The sequence below is a fragment of the Biomphalaria glabrata genome, chromosome 8 (genome assembly GCF_947242115.1).
Source record: "Biomphalaria glabrata chromosome 8, xgBioGlab47.1, whole genome shotgun sequence".
NCBI lineage: Eukaryota > Metazoa > Mollusca > Gastropoda > Planorbidae > Biomphalaria > Biomphalaria glabrata.
In genome coordinates, this window is record NC_074718.1 from 44,503,644 (window position 1) to 44,521,843 (window position 18,200).

At 39.2% G+C, this 18,200-nt stretch overlaps 1 protein-coding gene across 7 annotated transcripts in view; it reads right to left on the minus strand.

Moving 5' to 3' along the window:
* Positions 1-18,200, minus strand: part of LOC106069798 (uncharacterized) — a 178,833-nt gene that overhangs the window by 103,923 nt on the left and 56,710 nt on the right. Inside the window, exon 1 of one of the 7 annotated variants that reach the window (XM_056038734.1) lies at positions 16,025-16,240. The exons of the other annotated variants lie outside the window; for them this stretch is intronic. Within the exon in view, the coding sequence (XP_055894709.1) occupies positions 16,025-16,086 (62 nt within the window). The 5' untranslated portion in view covers positions 16,087-16,240. Of the gene's footprint in view, positions 1-16,024; positions 16,241-18,200 lie in introns of those variants that run through there. 7 annotated transcript variants of the gene reach the window in all.

An 18,200-nucleotide genomic window follows, 5' to 3' on the forward strand; every position in this document is an offset into this window, starting at 1 on the left:
ATGTTACCTAGATGATGTCTCTGGATTCTTGGCTAGAACAACAACACAGGTATGATGTTAAGGGTACAGGTGAGGTCTAGACACTTGCAGGGGCAGGATCAAAAGAAATTAAATGCAAGTATGCCGCTAGTCGAACAAGTCATTATCATTTGTTAACTAGATGTGTTTAGTCTACATGTCCAAAACAAACAGCCAAGTTCGCCATTAAAACACAACTTAATTCGCCACTAAGTTTGAGTTTCTCCTGTACTTACCATCAACATCCCCCCCTCATAAATATCCAGGTGTACAGTATATCCAACAAGTGAGAAGACACAATGACTGCGGTATCCAAATAAACTCCCGGTCTCGAGCAAATGTAGACACGGGAGAAAACAGTTTATCCACACAAGAAGGAAGTGTGACGCGACACACAAGAATGCCGACACAATATATCGCTGTATATATTAACAGGGTGTACTGTAGGCCCTCGTCTTGTCCTCGTCTGAAGCTAAATGACTTTGATCGTGTCGTAGGGGGGAGGCTAGGAACTGATACTGCCACCAATTCAATGACCGTACAAAGCGTTATAGCGAAGAGAGAGAGAAAGAGAGAGAGAGAGAACACAATCTGTGTGCTATAAAAAGCATCTGTGCTGTTATTAACGGAGAGATAAGGTGAAAAAAAAATTAAAGGGGGGGGGGGGTGGAAGAGGTGGTAAGGTCACAAAAGACTGACAGCACACGTCGGGAAACATTGTCTTTCCTTCACAGCGCGAGATACCGCTATCTCCCCCCAGCCCCACCTTTTTTTTTCTTTTTGCCTTTCCTTTGCGCCCCACCTGTGTTCACAGAAGCGTAGAAAGGCCCAGGCAGCAGCTGAGTGTGACCACCGCGTCCCGTGGTCAGCGGGGACGGATAAGGAGCGTCCATGAGGCGGTCATTGAGTTAAAATGACGAGTTGAAAGGTTTTCTGGAGGGTAGCAAGGAAGCCTCTCTAAAACTCCATACACTCCCTCCATAAGTCTATATATGTAGGACATTTCTGACAATTAAATCAACTCACTGTCTGTTTAGTAAAAAGTGTGTACATCAACTCACTGTCTGTTTAGTAAAAAGTGTGTACACATTTATTTCTCCAACACCCATTCTCAGATCTAGCGGTAAAAAAACAAATTCTTTGACAAAGACAAGACATGAATCAATAAAAGAAGTCACAAATGTGACAATTAATAACTGCTAATTCATTATTTTGTTTAATAGCAACAAGGGAGACTAATACTTCAGTATTCACAGATATGGCTACTTCTCACTCACGCATTCTACGATCAAGTTGATACTGTAAACAATTAATTATTGTACCTAACAAAAAAATGAATCAATAAACAAAAACACTCCATTAATCAACTTATTATTGGTAATTCATTATTTTGTTTGATATCGAATAAGGGAAATAGATTGTACAATATCGGAACATATAGTTTTAGGACGGAGTTCTTACCCTTTAGATAAGCTTTGTATTTTTGTAATGATTGTTTATATTTTGCTTATATATATATGAATCAATAAATAAAAACACTCCATTAATCAACTTATTATTAGTAATTCATTATTTTGTTTGATATCGAATAAGGGAAATAGATTGTACATTATTGGCACATAAAGTTTTAAGGACGGAGTTCTTACCCTTTAGATAAGCTTTGTATTTTTTAAATGACTGTTTATATTTTGCTTATATATATATATATATATATATATATATATATATATTATTTATATTATATATGACGAGACAGTGGCTAAGAGATAAAAGAGAGAAAAAGACATGTAAAGAGATAAAGAGAGAAACGCATGGTTGCCTGGTCGTGTGATATGCGCTCTGGACTGTCCATCGATGGTCCCGGATTCAAACCCAGCTGCAGCCTTCCGCCGAAACATGTCAAACATAAAACAAAGAAACAGTGTGGGCAGACAAGAAAGAGAAATTGAAGCTACCAAGTCAAAACTCTGTGGCCAACGAATGTAAGATTCGGAATTAAACCGTCGCCCGCAAATAACATCGAAGCAAGTCACCTTGGGTCAAACTGTGAGGACCTTATATGAAACGGGACCGCCAATGGGGTTGTGCAAGATCACCCATCTCAAAACCAGTGAAGTGTGACCGAGCGTATCGGAATGTTAAGAACTAAGGGTACCGAGGAGTCAATTACCTGGCCGTGGCGAATGTTACGTATTTGTGTTCCCTGGTCTGTGGAATTGAATAGATGGAACTGTTTTGTAGACACAAACACACACACACCACGCTATTTTGATGGGGGCTGGTGTGAAACTTTGTTTGCCTATTTGTGGATTTTTGTAAGGAAATAAACTAGAGCTAAGGTCGCGGAGATGTTGTCGTGAGAAAGTTTGTATCATGTCGATCATGGGAAGCATAGACTTGTACTAACGATCAACACATAATGTTTTTGAAAAGAAGGCTCCCCATTCTACACTGGGGGAATGCTCTTTCTTCCCTAGTGCTATTAGAGCATGGACATTTCAGCTTGATCCGAGATTGGGTGTCAGAGAAATAGCGTGTACAAACATTTTACCTGACAGAGTGAGTTGATATAAGCTTGGTACAAACAGATACTTGTAACGGGTAAAAAAAAATAATTCTATCTTAATGTGACGCATGACGCGTAGGGCGTAATCATCTTCTTTTTTTGAAGTAACTTCTGTATTTTTATAAGATAAGATATGAATGTTGCTAAAGCCACTCTACTGTCATAGTCTTAGTGAAATGTCCATTCTACTGTCAAGGTCGCGATGAGTGAAATGTCCACTCTACTAAAAGGTCGTAGTGAATGAAATGTCCACGCTACCGTCAAGATCGTCGTGAAATGTCCACTCTACTGTCAAGCTCATTGTGAAATGTCCATTCTTCTTTCCAAGGTCGTGGTGAAATGACCACTTCATCTAACAGCACGAGCTGTTTCAAATCGCACAGAAAACTTAATGAGATAAAAACATGTCAATTGTTTTAAAACCACATCGTCGGCAAGGGCTCTAACTGCGATATGTCTTTAAGTCTCCATGGAAACATCTACCACATTTTGTTTTCTCAGGCTAAGTGTTACGACTACGTCTAACAAGAGAAAGTAATCCTAGCTGTAAACAGGGGAGGCAATAAAAACAATCACACATAAAAACAACATAAAAAAATATCAGTTATTCTTTAACCCTTAAAGTGCTGAGCTGTTTCACAATGAGTGCATACAAATTGGAATTACAATTCTGATGTTTAGAGGCTAAACTTCCACACGCGTTTTAAGGGTTAATATGTTCTTGATGGTAAATTTGTCTTTCACTAAAAGTGCATCAAAAACAACAACAGCGTCGCCTGGGTCCTCCGAGAATTAGATCCGCCCTATACTTTGTGAAGTAGTTTTTGAAGGCGTTCAAAGTCTCGAGTTTAAACATAGCCAGGCAAAACTCAGTCACTACTGCTAGATCTAACTGATATATGCAGCGGAAACAGAAACCAGAACTAATGAATTAACTGACCCGGAACCAATTTACCAAAAAACAGAACTCGGAACACTAATTGTTGACAACTGTGTTAGATGAACTGGGGAGAAATTACCCAAGGTTGGGGGTGACAACTGACAACAAAAACAAAAAAAAAGTGCGATGACCGACCTTGAACCAATGCCACATAAAGAGAGCTTCAGATCATGCCAGATTTTTTCCCCCCTACCTACTAGAAACAAAACATCAACACACACACACAAAAAAGTTCATATTGGAAGTCGTCAAGTCTACGTGAACCACAGCAGGCGTTTGTTTTGAGACAAGTTTAGACCATAATTAGACATCAGCGAGTAATCATGCTGGCGAGGCACACATTTAAGCCCCCCCCCTCCCCCCGTGTCGAGACAGACGACGAAAAGAGACGTTAGATAGACCCCAAGTCCAACACCAACTTCGTCTGCATGTCCAACTGCATGGTCCCGTGAGCTACTGCCGACTTGAAGACACACGTCATGTCTTTATTGGTATCAGTGATCAGAGGTTTTTGTTTTCCAACCCAATTGTCTTAAGCTTAGAGCTTTAATGTTCACGGTTCACTGAACTCAAGGGCTAACTTGACGTCCAGTTGCAGGTGTTTGTATGTTACTTTGACAAATGTTTTACATAGGTGGACCTTGTCATGTTAGTTTGACAGGTGTGTGACGAGATGTTAATTAGTTATTATTCGGCTTGTTTATTTATGTCTAGGGGAAATTTTATTAATTTTATCCCGCTCACATATAAGATTTTGTACAGGCACACCGCAACTAACAGTAAGAACAGACCAATATTATACGTTTATAAATAAAATAATTTAATAAATGAAAGATTACACAAGATAAATGATCAAATAAAATTATAATTAATGAATGAAATGAAGGTGCTAATATCTAATATAACTGCTCATCATGGATTGCTGATTATTGAGTGAGTGGAGGAGAAGAATGTTCCTATGTCTGCTACTTATTTTTCTTAGCTGCTAGCTCCTGGGTCGTCTTCTGGCGGTCGTAGGACTGGCACTCAGAAGGATGAGTCATCCGGCTCTGTCTTAGGACGTCGGCTCGGGATATCCCTATGCTGTAGGCAAGCTGGCTCTATAGGTGAGGCCGCTGCCTGTTTAGCAATAGAGATGGTTGGTGCTGCAAACTAAGTTGTAGTGGGACGATCTCTCAGCTGTGATCTCTAGCTCGTAGAGAGCCGTGCTAACTCAACACCAGTTTATCTTCTGCTGCGAAGGGTGCTCTAGTCTGTCGGCATTAGGCAATAACTATTGGGCAGTGGACAGTTTGGGCCGGGTACTGGGCAGATGATACTGGGCAGTATAGGGCACTGTGGACACTGGGCAATATGTTAGGGCCAAGGACAGTAGGCAATGCCTTCTTGCTAACAGGTATGTAATTGGGGGGGGGGGGTGTATCTGGTGTGGTCTGCCTCGGTTACAGCTTTCTATGGAGATCTGATAGTTGTAGCAATCGTGTGTAGTAACCAGGGGTAGCAATCAGGGGTAGCAACCAGGCTGGGGATAAGACATACAATTAGGAACCTCCTAAAGGCATTGAGCAGGGATTCCCATATGCCTTGCAATCAATCAGATGTAGGCATTGGTATCAATCCCAATAGGCATTTAAGATAATTAAGTATAAAACTTGAAAGTACGTCTACAACTCAGTAACAAAGGATATAAGTAAGATAACCACAATAAATGTGCTATAGTACAATGTAGGATGATACTTGTCAAGATTCATCCAATAAGTTTGATTACGACGATAAGTAATCAGTTACAGTAAAATGGGGAATGAGCATATTATATACTAAAGGATAAGATGAAAATAAAATATTAGGGATATGGCTACAGTAATAAGGGTTTGATATAATTAATCAAAATTACATTCATCCAAGGAACTATAAGTTCACAAGGGTGGGAGACATAATAACATGCATGAGGGATATACAATAGAAATGTGAAATGACTAATTTCACATGGGCTCTGTAAGTTTAGAGCACTGTGATCTAAGTTCTTAGACAGTACTTAGATTCACGAAAGGTTATTGTTTACATCCATCATTAAAATACAGGAATGGATGAAACATAACAAATTAAATATAATAACTATAGTTTCAAATGTAGACAACCATAGCGGCATTAATAATACTATATGAAGATATAGTATTGACATAAAATAGTACAATGTACATACATAGTAAAGTCATAATGTAATGACGGGGAACGTGGTTGTGTACTAATGTGTACTCACACATTCCTATAAGATAAAATGAGTATAGTAAAATGTTTACACTTACCCGTTTGTCCCTAATGAAATCTCACAACTAAACTTCCTAACAGAGGAGACTGCATGAATCCTAGCGGGCCTAATTTGGAATGCTTTGGTCTCTCTCTATATATAGATGGGACTTTTCGTTTAACGGGTGGGGAAGAAAGCTAGCTGATTTTCTCACATGTATCGATGTACCGGAGATGTCAGGCGTCAGGTCAGATTTATGGTCAATATTCGTAGCCTACCGTGAGAGTAAAGTCTTAAGCGAATATGTATCTGTCCAGCCCGAGTGCAATGCTATTCTTAGAGCGATGCGTATCCTGCGGGGGGGGGGGGGGGGAGATAGGTGTGAAAAGTTATTAGGCCGCGGAGCGACTTGTGTGCTGGTCACCTGTCCAGCGGTCAATAATTAAGAGTTAGCACTGGAGAGGCTAGTTAATGTTTTACGTGAGATTCGTCCCGTGAGAAACGGTGCGAGGGGAGATAAATCCTAAAAGAAATTAGTTATGGGTGGACAAGAAAATAATTGTTTTATGTTAAAAATTAAAGTTTCTCACGGTTTGCTGGGAAAAACTAAAATGAACTTATGTATGCAAGTTTCGTATCGTCACATACCCACCCACTTAAAAAGTATTCGCAGAATACTATTAGTACTTGCATATAAGTTTCATTTGAGCTTTGTCGTTGTCCTGTCTAATTGTCCTAAGGGAAAAAAAAATGAAACTGAATTCGAGGACCGGTTCGTAAGGGAGATTGGGCGTCCAGGTATCCGTTTTAAGTCTAATTTCGATCCTACCGTGGACTGTTGTGTTTGGGTGGAGAATAACGTGACCTGTGGTTGAGGTCAGGTTTGTTTGGGTACCTGTGCGTCCTACCTGAAGCAGTGAGGGGTGATGGGGAGGAGTTGCAACATGATGGACTGGGCGGGAATCGGTGGTGACTACCACCTTTGTGATTCCATGCAGGTATCATATTTATACGTGGGGGCCAAAACTGTTGACCACGCCAACGCCGTCTGACACTGTCAATGTCAGGAATTAGGGGTTTAATTTCCTTAGTTCGGTTGAACTGAGGTGCTGAGTGATGGCGCCCAGTGTTTGACTGATTTGGGCCATCCTTCTGTCTAGTAGTTCTACAGACTGGCAGGGAAAAATATTGCTTCTTAACATTTCCCAATGGTACGTATTGGGAACCAAGAATAAAGTCGTACACGGGTGACTCCATAACAGCAGCGTTTATGGTCCCGTGCACGTATCGACATTCTACATGAACCCTCGCTATGGGCAAGACCATTGGAGGTGTAGATTTGTCGACAGTTTGGATCTCTACCGTTTCACCGGTGAGATCTGCCGAATCAATCAGCGCTTCCTTTATTATAGAAGTAAAAGAGCAGGCTGTATCGAACATGATATAAGTTTGAACGCCGTTTATTAGGCCCTGCTCTACACCTGGGGGTGATGTAGAGGGGTGAGGAGGTATATAAGGGATTTCTGGGCCTACCGGGTTACCAGTCTTGGGCCGTCGAACGGTCGTCAGGGCCGATACGACGTGTGGGGCATGTTGTTGTCGAGTCCTCCTGTCGTCACGCGTGTTATGTGAGTCACGGTGAGGGGGGTGGTAGGAATTCTTCTGGCGTGATTGATGGGGAGGGCGGTTCGACTGGTTGGATGGGTATTGTGATGGGACACGTGCCTGGTTGTTTTGATTTTGGTTGTGAGGTGTGGGCTGGGCAGGGGAGGTTTCGCTAGATTGTGGTTCTGTTACTAGTGTCTTAGCTTTCTGGTCTCGTCTGGCAGCTATGTATCGGTCTGCAGCAATTGCAATGTCAGAAGGGTCAGTCGCCTGTTGCTCATTGACATATATTCGAGTTTCCTGCGTTAGGCAGTCTCGAAGCTGCTCAGCCAGAATAAGGTTTCTAAGACCTTCAAACGTTTCGGGCATTTTGCTTAGGGCTAGCCATTTCCCGAGGTATTTGTCCAGCCTGTCGCAAAGATTGACATAAGTTTCTTTGCGCTCAAGGCGGGACCCTCGAAACTTCTTGTGGTATGATTCAGAGGTCAGCTCAAATTGAACCAATAGTGCCTCTTTTAGGGCTTCAAAGTCCTCCCGTTGGTATGAGGGGAGCTTTGTGTAAGCCTCATAAGCTTTGCCTCTAAGGCATTGAGCTAATCTAAAACACCACCTATCCTTGGGCAAGCTATAATAGCGTGCCACCTCTTCGAATCGTGTTAAATAAACTTCAACACTTTCGCTCTTCTCATCGAAGGGCTCGAAGGGGATGTTGGGTGAGCTACTTGAGGACCCTTGGCTGGAAGCTGGGCTAGCAGGCTGAGAATCAGCGACTGTGCGAGCCGTCTCATTCTCTTGAGCTATTTTAGCTCTCTCAGTTGCCTGTCTCTCCCGCTCCATGGCTAACTCGTGCTCATGTTTTTCTTTATCTCTTGCTAACTCAAATTCCCGTTCCCGGGCTACCCTCTCCTCTAATTCCCACTCATCCAACTTTTGTCGGATGTAGTCAGAGCGATCTTTCCCTTCTAATTCTAACAATGCCGCTGTCTCTGTCAACTCTTGTATTTTGAGTTTTCTGTCAGAGTCAGTCTTGGATCTTGTATTGCTGGCCATTATTTATGTATGAGAGAAATAAAATGGGAAACTAATAAGACTACAAGGAGGGATATTACTGAAGTAAGAGCGTTATTTGAAGCCCGTATGAAACAACCACGTTGCCCGTGATAATATAATATTAAGCACAGTGATGCAACTTAAAATAACCACAAATAATAATATTAAACTAAGTTAATATGTGATAACATCTAAAGTAAAATAGATATAAAATAAAGACTATAAAAACACTCTTCACTCCGTTTGCAATCCGTTACTTTAAGATAATGAAAGTATATTAGATATAGGAAAGTTCTACTGCTGTATGCCTGTGCCTGTCTAATAAAGGATTCTAGTTACAGATCCCGGACAGGCCCCCATTTATATGTGACGAGATGTTAATTAGTTATTATTCGGCTTGTTTATTTATGTCTAGGGGAAATTTTATTAATTTTATCCCGCTCACATATAAGATTTTGTACAGGCACACCGCAACTAACAGTAAGAACAGACCAATATTATACGTTTATAAATAAAATAATTTAATAAATGAAAGATTACACAAGATAAATGATCAAATAAAATTATAATTAATGAATGAAATGAAGGTGCTAATATCTAATATAACTGCTCATCATGGATTGCTGATTATTGAGTGAGTGGAGGAGAAGAATGTTCCTATGTCTGCTACTTATTTTTCTTAGCTGCTAGCTCCTGGGTCGTCTTCTGGCGGTCGTAGGACTGGCACTCAGAAGGATGAGTCATCCGGCTCTGTCTTAGGACGTCGGCTCGGGATATCCCTATGCTGTAGGCAAGCTGGCTCTATAGGTGAGGCCGCTGCCTGTTTAGCAATAGAGATGGTTGGTGCTGCAAACTAAGTTGTAGTGGGACGATCTCTCAGCTGTGATCTCTAGCTCGTAGAGAGCCGTGCTAACTCAACACCAGTTTATCTTCTGCTGCGAAGGGTGCTCTAGTCTGTCGGCATTAGGCAATAACTATTGGGCAGTGGACAGTTTGGGCCGGGTACTGGGCAGATGATACTGGGCAGTATAGGGCACTGTGGACACTGGGCAATATGTTAGGGCCAAGGACAGTAGGCAATGCCTTCTTGCTAACAGGTATGTAATTGGGGGGGGGGGGGGGTGTATCTGGTGTGGTCTGCCTCGGTTACAGCTTTCTATGGAGATCTGATAGTTGTAGCAATCGTGTGTAGTAACCAGGGGTAGCAATCAGGGGTAGCAACCAGGCTGGGGATAAGACATACAATTAGGAACCTCCTAAAGGCATTGAGCAGGGATTCCCATATGCCTTGCAATCAATCAGATGTAGGCATTGGTATCAATCCCAATAGGCATTTAAGATAATTAAGTATAAAACTTGAAAGTACGTCTACAACTCAGTAACAAAGGATATAAGTAAGATAACCACAATAAATGTGCTATAGTACAATGTAGGATGATACTTGTCAAGATTCATCCAATAAGTTTGATTACGACGATAAGTAATCAGTTACAGTAAAATGGGGAATGAGCATATTATATACTAAAGGATAAGATGAAAATAAAATATTAGGGATATGGCTACAGTAATAAGGGTTTGATATAATTAATCAAAATTACATTCATCCAAGGAACTATAAGTTCACAAGGGTGGGAGACATAATAACATGCATGAGGGATATACAATAGAAATGTGAAATGACTAATTTCACATGGGCTCTGTAAGTTTAGAGCACTGTGATCTAAGTTCTTAGACAGTACTTAGATTCACGAAAGGTTATTGTTTACATCCATCATTAAAATACAGGAATGGATGAAACATAACAAATTAAATATAATAACTATAGTTTCAAATGTAGACAACCATAGCGGCATTAATAATACTATATGAAGATATAGTATTGACATAAAATAGTACAATGTACATACATAGTAAAGTCATAATGTAATGACGGGGAACGTGGTTGTGTACTAATGTGTACTCACACATTCCTATAAGATAAAATGAGTATAGTAAAATGTTTACACTTACCCGTTTGTCCCTAATGAAATCTCACAACTACACTTCCTAACAGAGGAGACTGCATGAATCCTAGCGGGCCTAATTTGGAATGCTTTGGTCTCTCTCTATATATAGATGGGACTTTTCGTTTAACGGGTGGGGAAGAAAGCTAGCTGATTTTCTCACATGTATCGATGTACCGGAGATGTCAGGCGTCAGGTCAGATTTATGGTCAATATTCGTAGCCTACCGTGAGAGTAAAGTCTTAAGCGAATATGTATCTGTCCAGCCCGAGTGCAATGCTATTCTTAGAGCGATGCGTATCCTGCGGGGGGGGGGGGGGGAGATAGGTGTGAAAAGTTATTAGGCCGCGGAGCGACTTGTGTGCTGGTCACCTGTCCAGCGGTCAATAATTAAGAGTTAGCACTGGAGAGGCTAGTTAATGTTTTACGTGAGATTCGTCCCGTGAGAAACGGTGCGAGGGGAGATAAATCCTAAAAGAAATTAGTTATGGGTGGACAAGAAAATAATTGTTTTATGTTAAAAATTAAAGTTTCTCACGGTTTGCTGGGAAAAACTAAAATGAACTTATGTATGCAAGTTTCGTATCGTCACAAGGTGGACCTTGTCATGTTGGTTTGACAAATGTTTTACATAGGTGGACCTTGTCATGTTAGTTTGACAGGTGGACCTTGTCATGTTGGTTTGACAAATGTTTTGTATAGGTGGACCTTGTCATGTTAGTTTGACAGGTGGACCTTGTCATGTTGATTTGACAAATGTTTTACATAGGTGGACCTTGTCATGTTAGTTTGACAGGTGGACCTTGTCATGTTGGTTTGACAAATGTTTTACATAGGTGGACCTTGTCATGTTAGTTTCACAGGTGGGCCTTGTCATGTTGGTTTGACAAATGTTTTATATAGGTGGACCTTGTCATGTTAGTTTGTCAGGTGGACCTTGTCATGTTTGTTTGACAAATGTTTTACATAGGTGGACCTTGTCATGTTAGTTTGACAGGTGGGCCTTGTCATGTTGGTTTGACAAATGTTTTATATAGGTGGACCTTGTCATGTTAGTTTGTCAGGTGGACCTTGTCATGTTTGTTTGACAAATGTTTTATATAGGTGGACCTTGTCATGTTTGTTTGACAAATGTTTTATATAGGTGGACCTTGTCATGTTAGTTTGACAGGTGGATCAGTCATGTTTGTTTGACAAATGTTTTATATAGGTGGACCTTGTCATGTTAGTTTGACAGGTGGACCTTGACATGTTTGTTTGACAAATGTTTTATATAGGTGGACCTTGTCATGTTTGTTTGACAGGTGGATCAGTCATGTTTGTTTGACAAATGTTTTATATAGGTGGACCTTGTCATGTTGGTTTGACAGGTGGACCTTGTCATGTTTGTTTGACAGGTGGACCTTGTCATGTTGGTTTGACAGGTGGACCTTGTCATGTTAGTTTGATGATTGTTAATGGTTTATAAACGATAAGCCAAAACCTAACAGATATACCAGATCGATACATTTGTTTCAAAATATCAATAATGCCATTGGCATACATGTCTTTTATAATAGCATTGGTCCAGGGAAAGTAGTCATACTGTTTTGGATTAATAGAAAACAAAAATAGCTTGTAACAAGAAAAAAATCAATCACCAATACCTAATTAACTAATTGATTTAAAAAAAATTAATTCTTGTGTTGTCAGGTAAAAGAACTAATTGTGCAAAATTTCAGCTTGATCCGAGACTCGATGTCAGAGAAATCACGTGTTCAAACTTTTTACCAGACAAACAGAGTCAGTTGACATAAGCTTTGTAAAAATGGATACGGTACTTGTAATGGTAAAAAAAAATAATTCTATCTTAATGTGATAGTCAAGGAATGAATTCTAAGTTAATTACACTTTCTAATAGGCCCTACTAGATCTAGAAACTGGAAAAAAAAAGTTCTGGCTAATTAAGTCAGAGTTAGTAAAATAAAGACAGGCTTAAATAAATTATGCAGGTTAAAAATGTTTCAGAAGGTAAAGTAAAGGGCAACCACTCATCAAACATTGAGGAGACGCAGGGACCAATTACTCTAACGGATAAATGTATTCGGGAGCCAGGAGGTAGCAATTTGAAGAATTTGGCTTCGAGAGTTGTTCTATCCTCTTACTTTGGCTTGGTTAAGTACGTCATTAACGTCGTCAGCTAGAGAATGTTCAACAAGGATTCCAAGCTGGGGTGAAAGGCGGGAAGATTAGCGGGAAATCCCACAAGTAGGACTCGGAGCAGACGTGGTGAAGTGAAACAGACTTAGTCTGCTTTACAGCGAGAACATATTTTAAAGACTGGAGATTACGGAGCAGGAATTCTCAAACTGTTAAAGTTGTTAGCATTTCGCACACCGATAAAAGCATTCGTTGATGTTAATTGGAAATTCCAAATATTTTATCAACCGATGATAACAGAAATACGTTCAAAGTTTGGTAAAAAATTCCAATGAATAAATGTCTATCAAAGAAAAACAAAGCGTTTAACTGAGTAATACTTTTAATTATTGTTCAACCAGTGTTGACTTTTAATTATTGTTCAACCAGTGTCGACTTTGAGAGCAACCGCCCTGGCCCCCAAGCCTGAGGGAGCCCCACGATATCAAGCTTCTATTGTCACATTCAGCCCATCCTATAAAATATTCGGGGCCTCTGCCAGACATCCAAATGTACCATAATCAATACGCTATAGACTGAAATACAGTGAGGTGGGCTTTAATACAGCAAACACTTCACCTAAACAAGGACCTGTTACTCAACATTGTTAAAGTCTTTCTCGACCCATGACCTGATAGCCCTGCGCATGATAATTTGTGTCAGAGTTAGGGTTAGGCCCCGCGTGTGACAGAGCCCCCGTTAGGGCCATATGGGTCAGCCCTAAACCATGTTTAGGTAAAGTTTATCCTCTAGGGAGTTTCATATTAATTCTCGTCAAATGTGTGCATAGATTCGTCATAAATTTAGAACCCCTGTAATTTAAAAGTCAAGTTTCATAATTGTTTTGCGTGGTGCCAGACGTGCCACGTGTGGGGTCGTTTCCTCTAAGCCCCCGCTAACCACCACTCTCTCGAACACTTAATTAACTTACACCACAGACCACAGCTATATGATCTCGTGAGGTCTCGGTTATTTCTGGGTTTATTTCCGAACCGTGGGAGGTAGTCCTTCTACTCACAAACGAAAGAAAACAATTGCGACAACCTCAAATAGTCTCCCCTGTGTATAGTAATTATTAGTTTGATTTTGATTTGAAAACAAGCAAGAGGTGTACAATCCCATAGGCCAGCGGTTCTCAACCTTTTATGCTCGGCGACCCCTTTTTACGACCCCCCCCCCCCCCCCACTCTGCCGCGACCCTCCTCCTCACACACACATACAGCTAAAGAAGAGTAGACAAAAACAATCCATATTTTCGATGGTCTTAGGCGACCTCTGGCAAATCGTCAATCGACCCCCAAGGGGGTCGCGACCCACAGGTTGAGAACCCCTGCCATAGGCGAAGAAATGTGCACAGTGGTAGATACATAGAGAAAGGGGAAATTCATTTGAATGTACTAGAGAGTATAACAGAGTGAAACTGTACTATGAACAAAAGAAATGTCATATTGAAATAGTTATAACATTCAACTCTTAGGGAAGGTTTTAGCTCATTGTCACACATTTTGACGGAGTAACAATCTGTATCTAAAATGTTGAGAGAAAGAGAGAGAAGCAGACAAGCTGAGAAAAACCAAGATTAAATATAAACCAAGCCTAAATTAATAAAAACCCAAACTAGAAAAACAAAAACCAAGCTGAGACCATTAACAAGAAAAACTTATAAAAATACTTTAAAAAAAACCCAACCAAGTTTATGCGAAGTGTAAATAGTTTGGCTCAGTCATGTCATTCATTTTGTAATAGATCAACAACAACACATCTATGCCATTTGAAAAATTTCGACCAATTGTTGTTTGTTTTTTAGCGCTATATCATGCTTTTAGCTTTCTCATTACGCTATGATCCTATCACGTGTCTGGACCAGTTGGGGAAATAGGGGGGGGGGGAATAAAGAAAGAAAGGGAGACCTGGCTGAATTTGACCATAATCGCTTTTCAAAAGGGGGAACTATCTGAATTCGAACTCAAGCCTCCTCAAGGCGACATTCTAACCACTCTGCTAGTGAGGTGCTTATGTAAAATAGAAGATTGTAGAGTTATCTATTGTTGCTTTTTTTTTTTTCATACTTACTTTTAAGCGGCCAACTATAAACTATATTCAGCTTATACTACCTCTTCAGTCAATTACACTTTCTTTCCCTTGTTCGAGATACCAAACAAAATATTAATTACCAATACTTTAAAAAGAATTTTTTTTTTGTGATTATTGTGATGTCAGGTAAAAAAAAAAAAATAATTGTTTAAAGTTTCAGCTTGATCCGAGATAAAGCTTGTATGAACTTTTTACCAGACAGAGCGAACTGATATAAGCTTTGTAAAAACAATAACTGAAATAATGTCATGGTGGAAGAGAAAGATCCACGTTCGATATTTCAGGTACAACTGATGACAACTGTTCATTTGGCTCAACTGATCTCAGATGAATCTTAACGCTCCAGACAAGTCAGATCACTGATTCTATCACGATCCTGTCTTCTGACAGTCTGCACAGGCTTGGAAAAGCTATTCCTGGTCTGTTTATCTACGAACATATTTCAAAAGCCCAGGGGAGGTAACAAAAACATATACATCATTTTCTGATGGCTATGAGAGAGGACTTGCTATCATGATTAAAAAAAAAATAATTCCCCTAAATTTTTTTTTTATTCACAGATGGACGTCTGCCATTAAGAGGAGATAATCAGTCTTTATTTTTGGTACAAGATGACGTCAAAGAAGTGAACACAAAATGTCTGAACTCTGAAGCAGACGACAACCAAAAAAAAATGTAAAAAAGTTTTTGCAAAGAGTTACGTTGTAAGTGAAGGGTATATGTATCGAACTGTAATTAGAATACTATAGAGAAACTAGTCAAGTGCACTTAAAAGTGGACAAGTCTCTCCCAGTGGTTCTCAAATTAGACACAGCAGAGGATTAGGCAAGAGAAGGGGTACGCTTTTTTTTTTTTTTTAATTTGCACAACACTACTGAAAGTTTTCCAACTGTGAACCTGCTGCTGACCAGTTCTGTGAAAAATCACTGGTCAGTGTGTTGTTATCACTGGTCAGTGTGATGTTACCACTAATCAATGTGATGTTATCACTAAGGTAAATGCTGCTTCTCTAATCTACAGCAATTTGTACATAATAGTAAATATCTAGCTATGTTTTTTTTATATATAATATTTATACATATATTATTTATTTATATATTTATATATAATATTCATAATTTTTTATTTAGTATTTTATGAATAGACACCCACACCCACACGTGAGAGGTCTTGAAAGAAAATAAATTTCTTAAAAGACACATGCAGAGAAAAGAAAGTCACAAAATAATATAAAAAGATACCAATAATGAATTCTGTGCTATGCAAATAAATAGAAGTGTTCTGTACATGTTCCCTAATCTAGTACAAGACTGTCTACTTACAGTGCTGGAATCATATCTAACGGCTGTGCTACACCGAGACTACCTCGAAACACAACAATCATTCGAAACAGCGAAAATTATCGTGCAGGATTGCAGCGGGCGATAACTCTTAGGTGTGACTCGCTTTAGCACTCTTTCTCGGTTGTCGGCCTTTACATGTAACGAAGACAGATAACCTAATACAATGTTGTAATATTTTATTTTATTACAAAACAAATTGTTTTGAACTTGAGAGAATATGTTGTGTGAGTTGAACAGTCAGAGAGGGGGTGGGGGGTGGGGGGGGGGGAGGAAATCAATTTGATTCTCAAATATGTCAGCTTCTGCCCCTAGAAGTAGGTCGAAATGTGTGCATTCATAAGATAACTAAAATCTAGTAGCTCACGTGACCTAGTTAAACTGCAGCCAGACCATTGACCAAATACGTAGACCTCACCTGAGAAACCATACAACATGCCTAAATGCACATAAGTTTTATTTCTTTCTTTATTTTTGTAATTTTTTTTTTTAAAGTTCTAAGGTTCGGTAATGTTTTTGACCTCGTTTTGAATAAAAGCACGTGCTAGATGTAACTTTGACCAAATACCTCGAAAACAGGGCCATCCACGTCGAATAAGGCGAGGAAGACCTATCATTTGTAAGCACTATGTAGGTCAGGATGGAAGATTGTTGATGTCTCCTGTGACCGATTTCTTGGACACTACCTCCCACTCTCTATGCCGCTGGAAGATCCAGTCTAAGTCATTGAACACTTGCTTATGTAACTTTTTACAATTCCGCTTTTCAGTTTGCAAATTCTTCATGGGAAGAAACAGGAATCAAAAACCTGGACACGGTTCTACAAAACGGCTCTGTTTTCCTAGAACTGTGATAGTTTATGTATATCTTCAGGAAAAGAATTACTAGCTAATTAGCCACACTTGGGGAAAACTCTAGTTTGATCGCTATCATTTTTTCGAAATATCTCTTTCTAAAATGAAAACTGGTCTTAGACAATTTTTTATCTTGAACAGACATAGGTCAGCGGGGATTCCCGTTTGTCTTCGTTAAAGAGTAAAATAAAATAAAATAAAAACCCAGACGTTCATGAACAGTTTGCGCACCATTAACTAAGTCTGGAGCATAGACTTATATATACTACTAGACTGGAAACCGGAAATAAATTCTTATCCGCGACTTGTCGATTGTGAACATTTTGTAATTGATTATGAAAAATGCACACAAAAACATCACAATTTAGTGTTGCATTCAGTCTTTCGATAAAGATCTAAAAATTGCAAAATAATAATTATGAGACGAGAGTACTCTTATTTTTGATGTTCATTTACTAGATCTAGATCTAAAAAATTAAATTATTTTTTACATAGGTTAGGGTTGAAAAAAAAATAGCCTTTACTTCTTTTAACTACTTAACAAAACAACGCCTTGATCCAACTTTCTAAAAAATTTTCACATTTTTTGTAGTGTTAAAAAGTCTCCATGTCCAGGCTAGATATAGTATATATAAGTCTATGTTCTGGATCTATAAGCCTTTCATTACATTTTTTTTTATACTTTGAGTAGATTCATGTGTTTTTTTTTTCGGGGTGGGAAGAGGTTAGAGGTTAGGAGCTTGGTTAAAAATGTTCCATTTTTTTAAAATCTATTATTTATTTGCGCACCATTACCTAAGTCTGGATCTATAAGCCTTTCATTACATTTTGTTTATACTTTGAGTAGATTCATGTGTTTTTTTTTTCGGGGTGGGAAGAGGTTAGAGGTTAGGAGCTGGGTTAAAAATGTTCCTTTTTTGTTTTAAATCTATTATTTATTAGTTGTTAAGAGCAGATTAATCACACTTACAAAAATTGGTCAGCTGTATAAAGGAGTTTTTTTTTTTTAATTTAGTAAATGTTTCTGAACGAAAAAAATGTGGGATGTGAATAAAACTGATCGGTTAAGACTGGAAAGTCTTTGTGTGAATTTAACCGAAACAAAACCAACACATAACCACGCTGGCTGCCTATTCAGATAACTGATTATCTGATGTCTGCCCGTTTAGACATAAGTCGTTTTTAATTGGTCACATCTGTAATATTAAAAAAAAAAAATAATTATCGTCAAGAGAATGTGCCCATAAATTCTTAGCCGGCAAGTTTTCAGGTGTTTTATTAATTACAGGAACGTAACCCTTTGG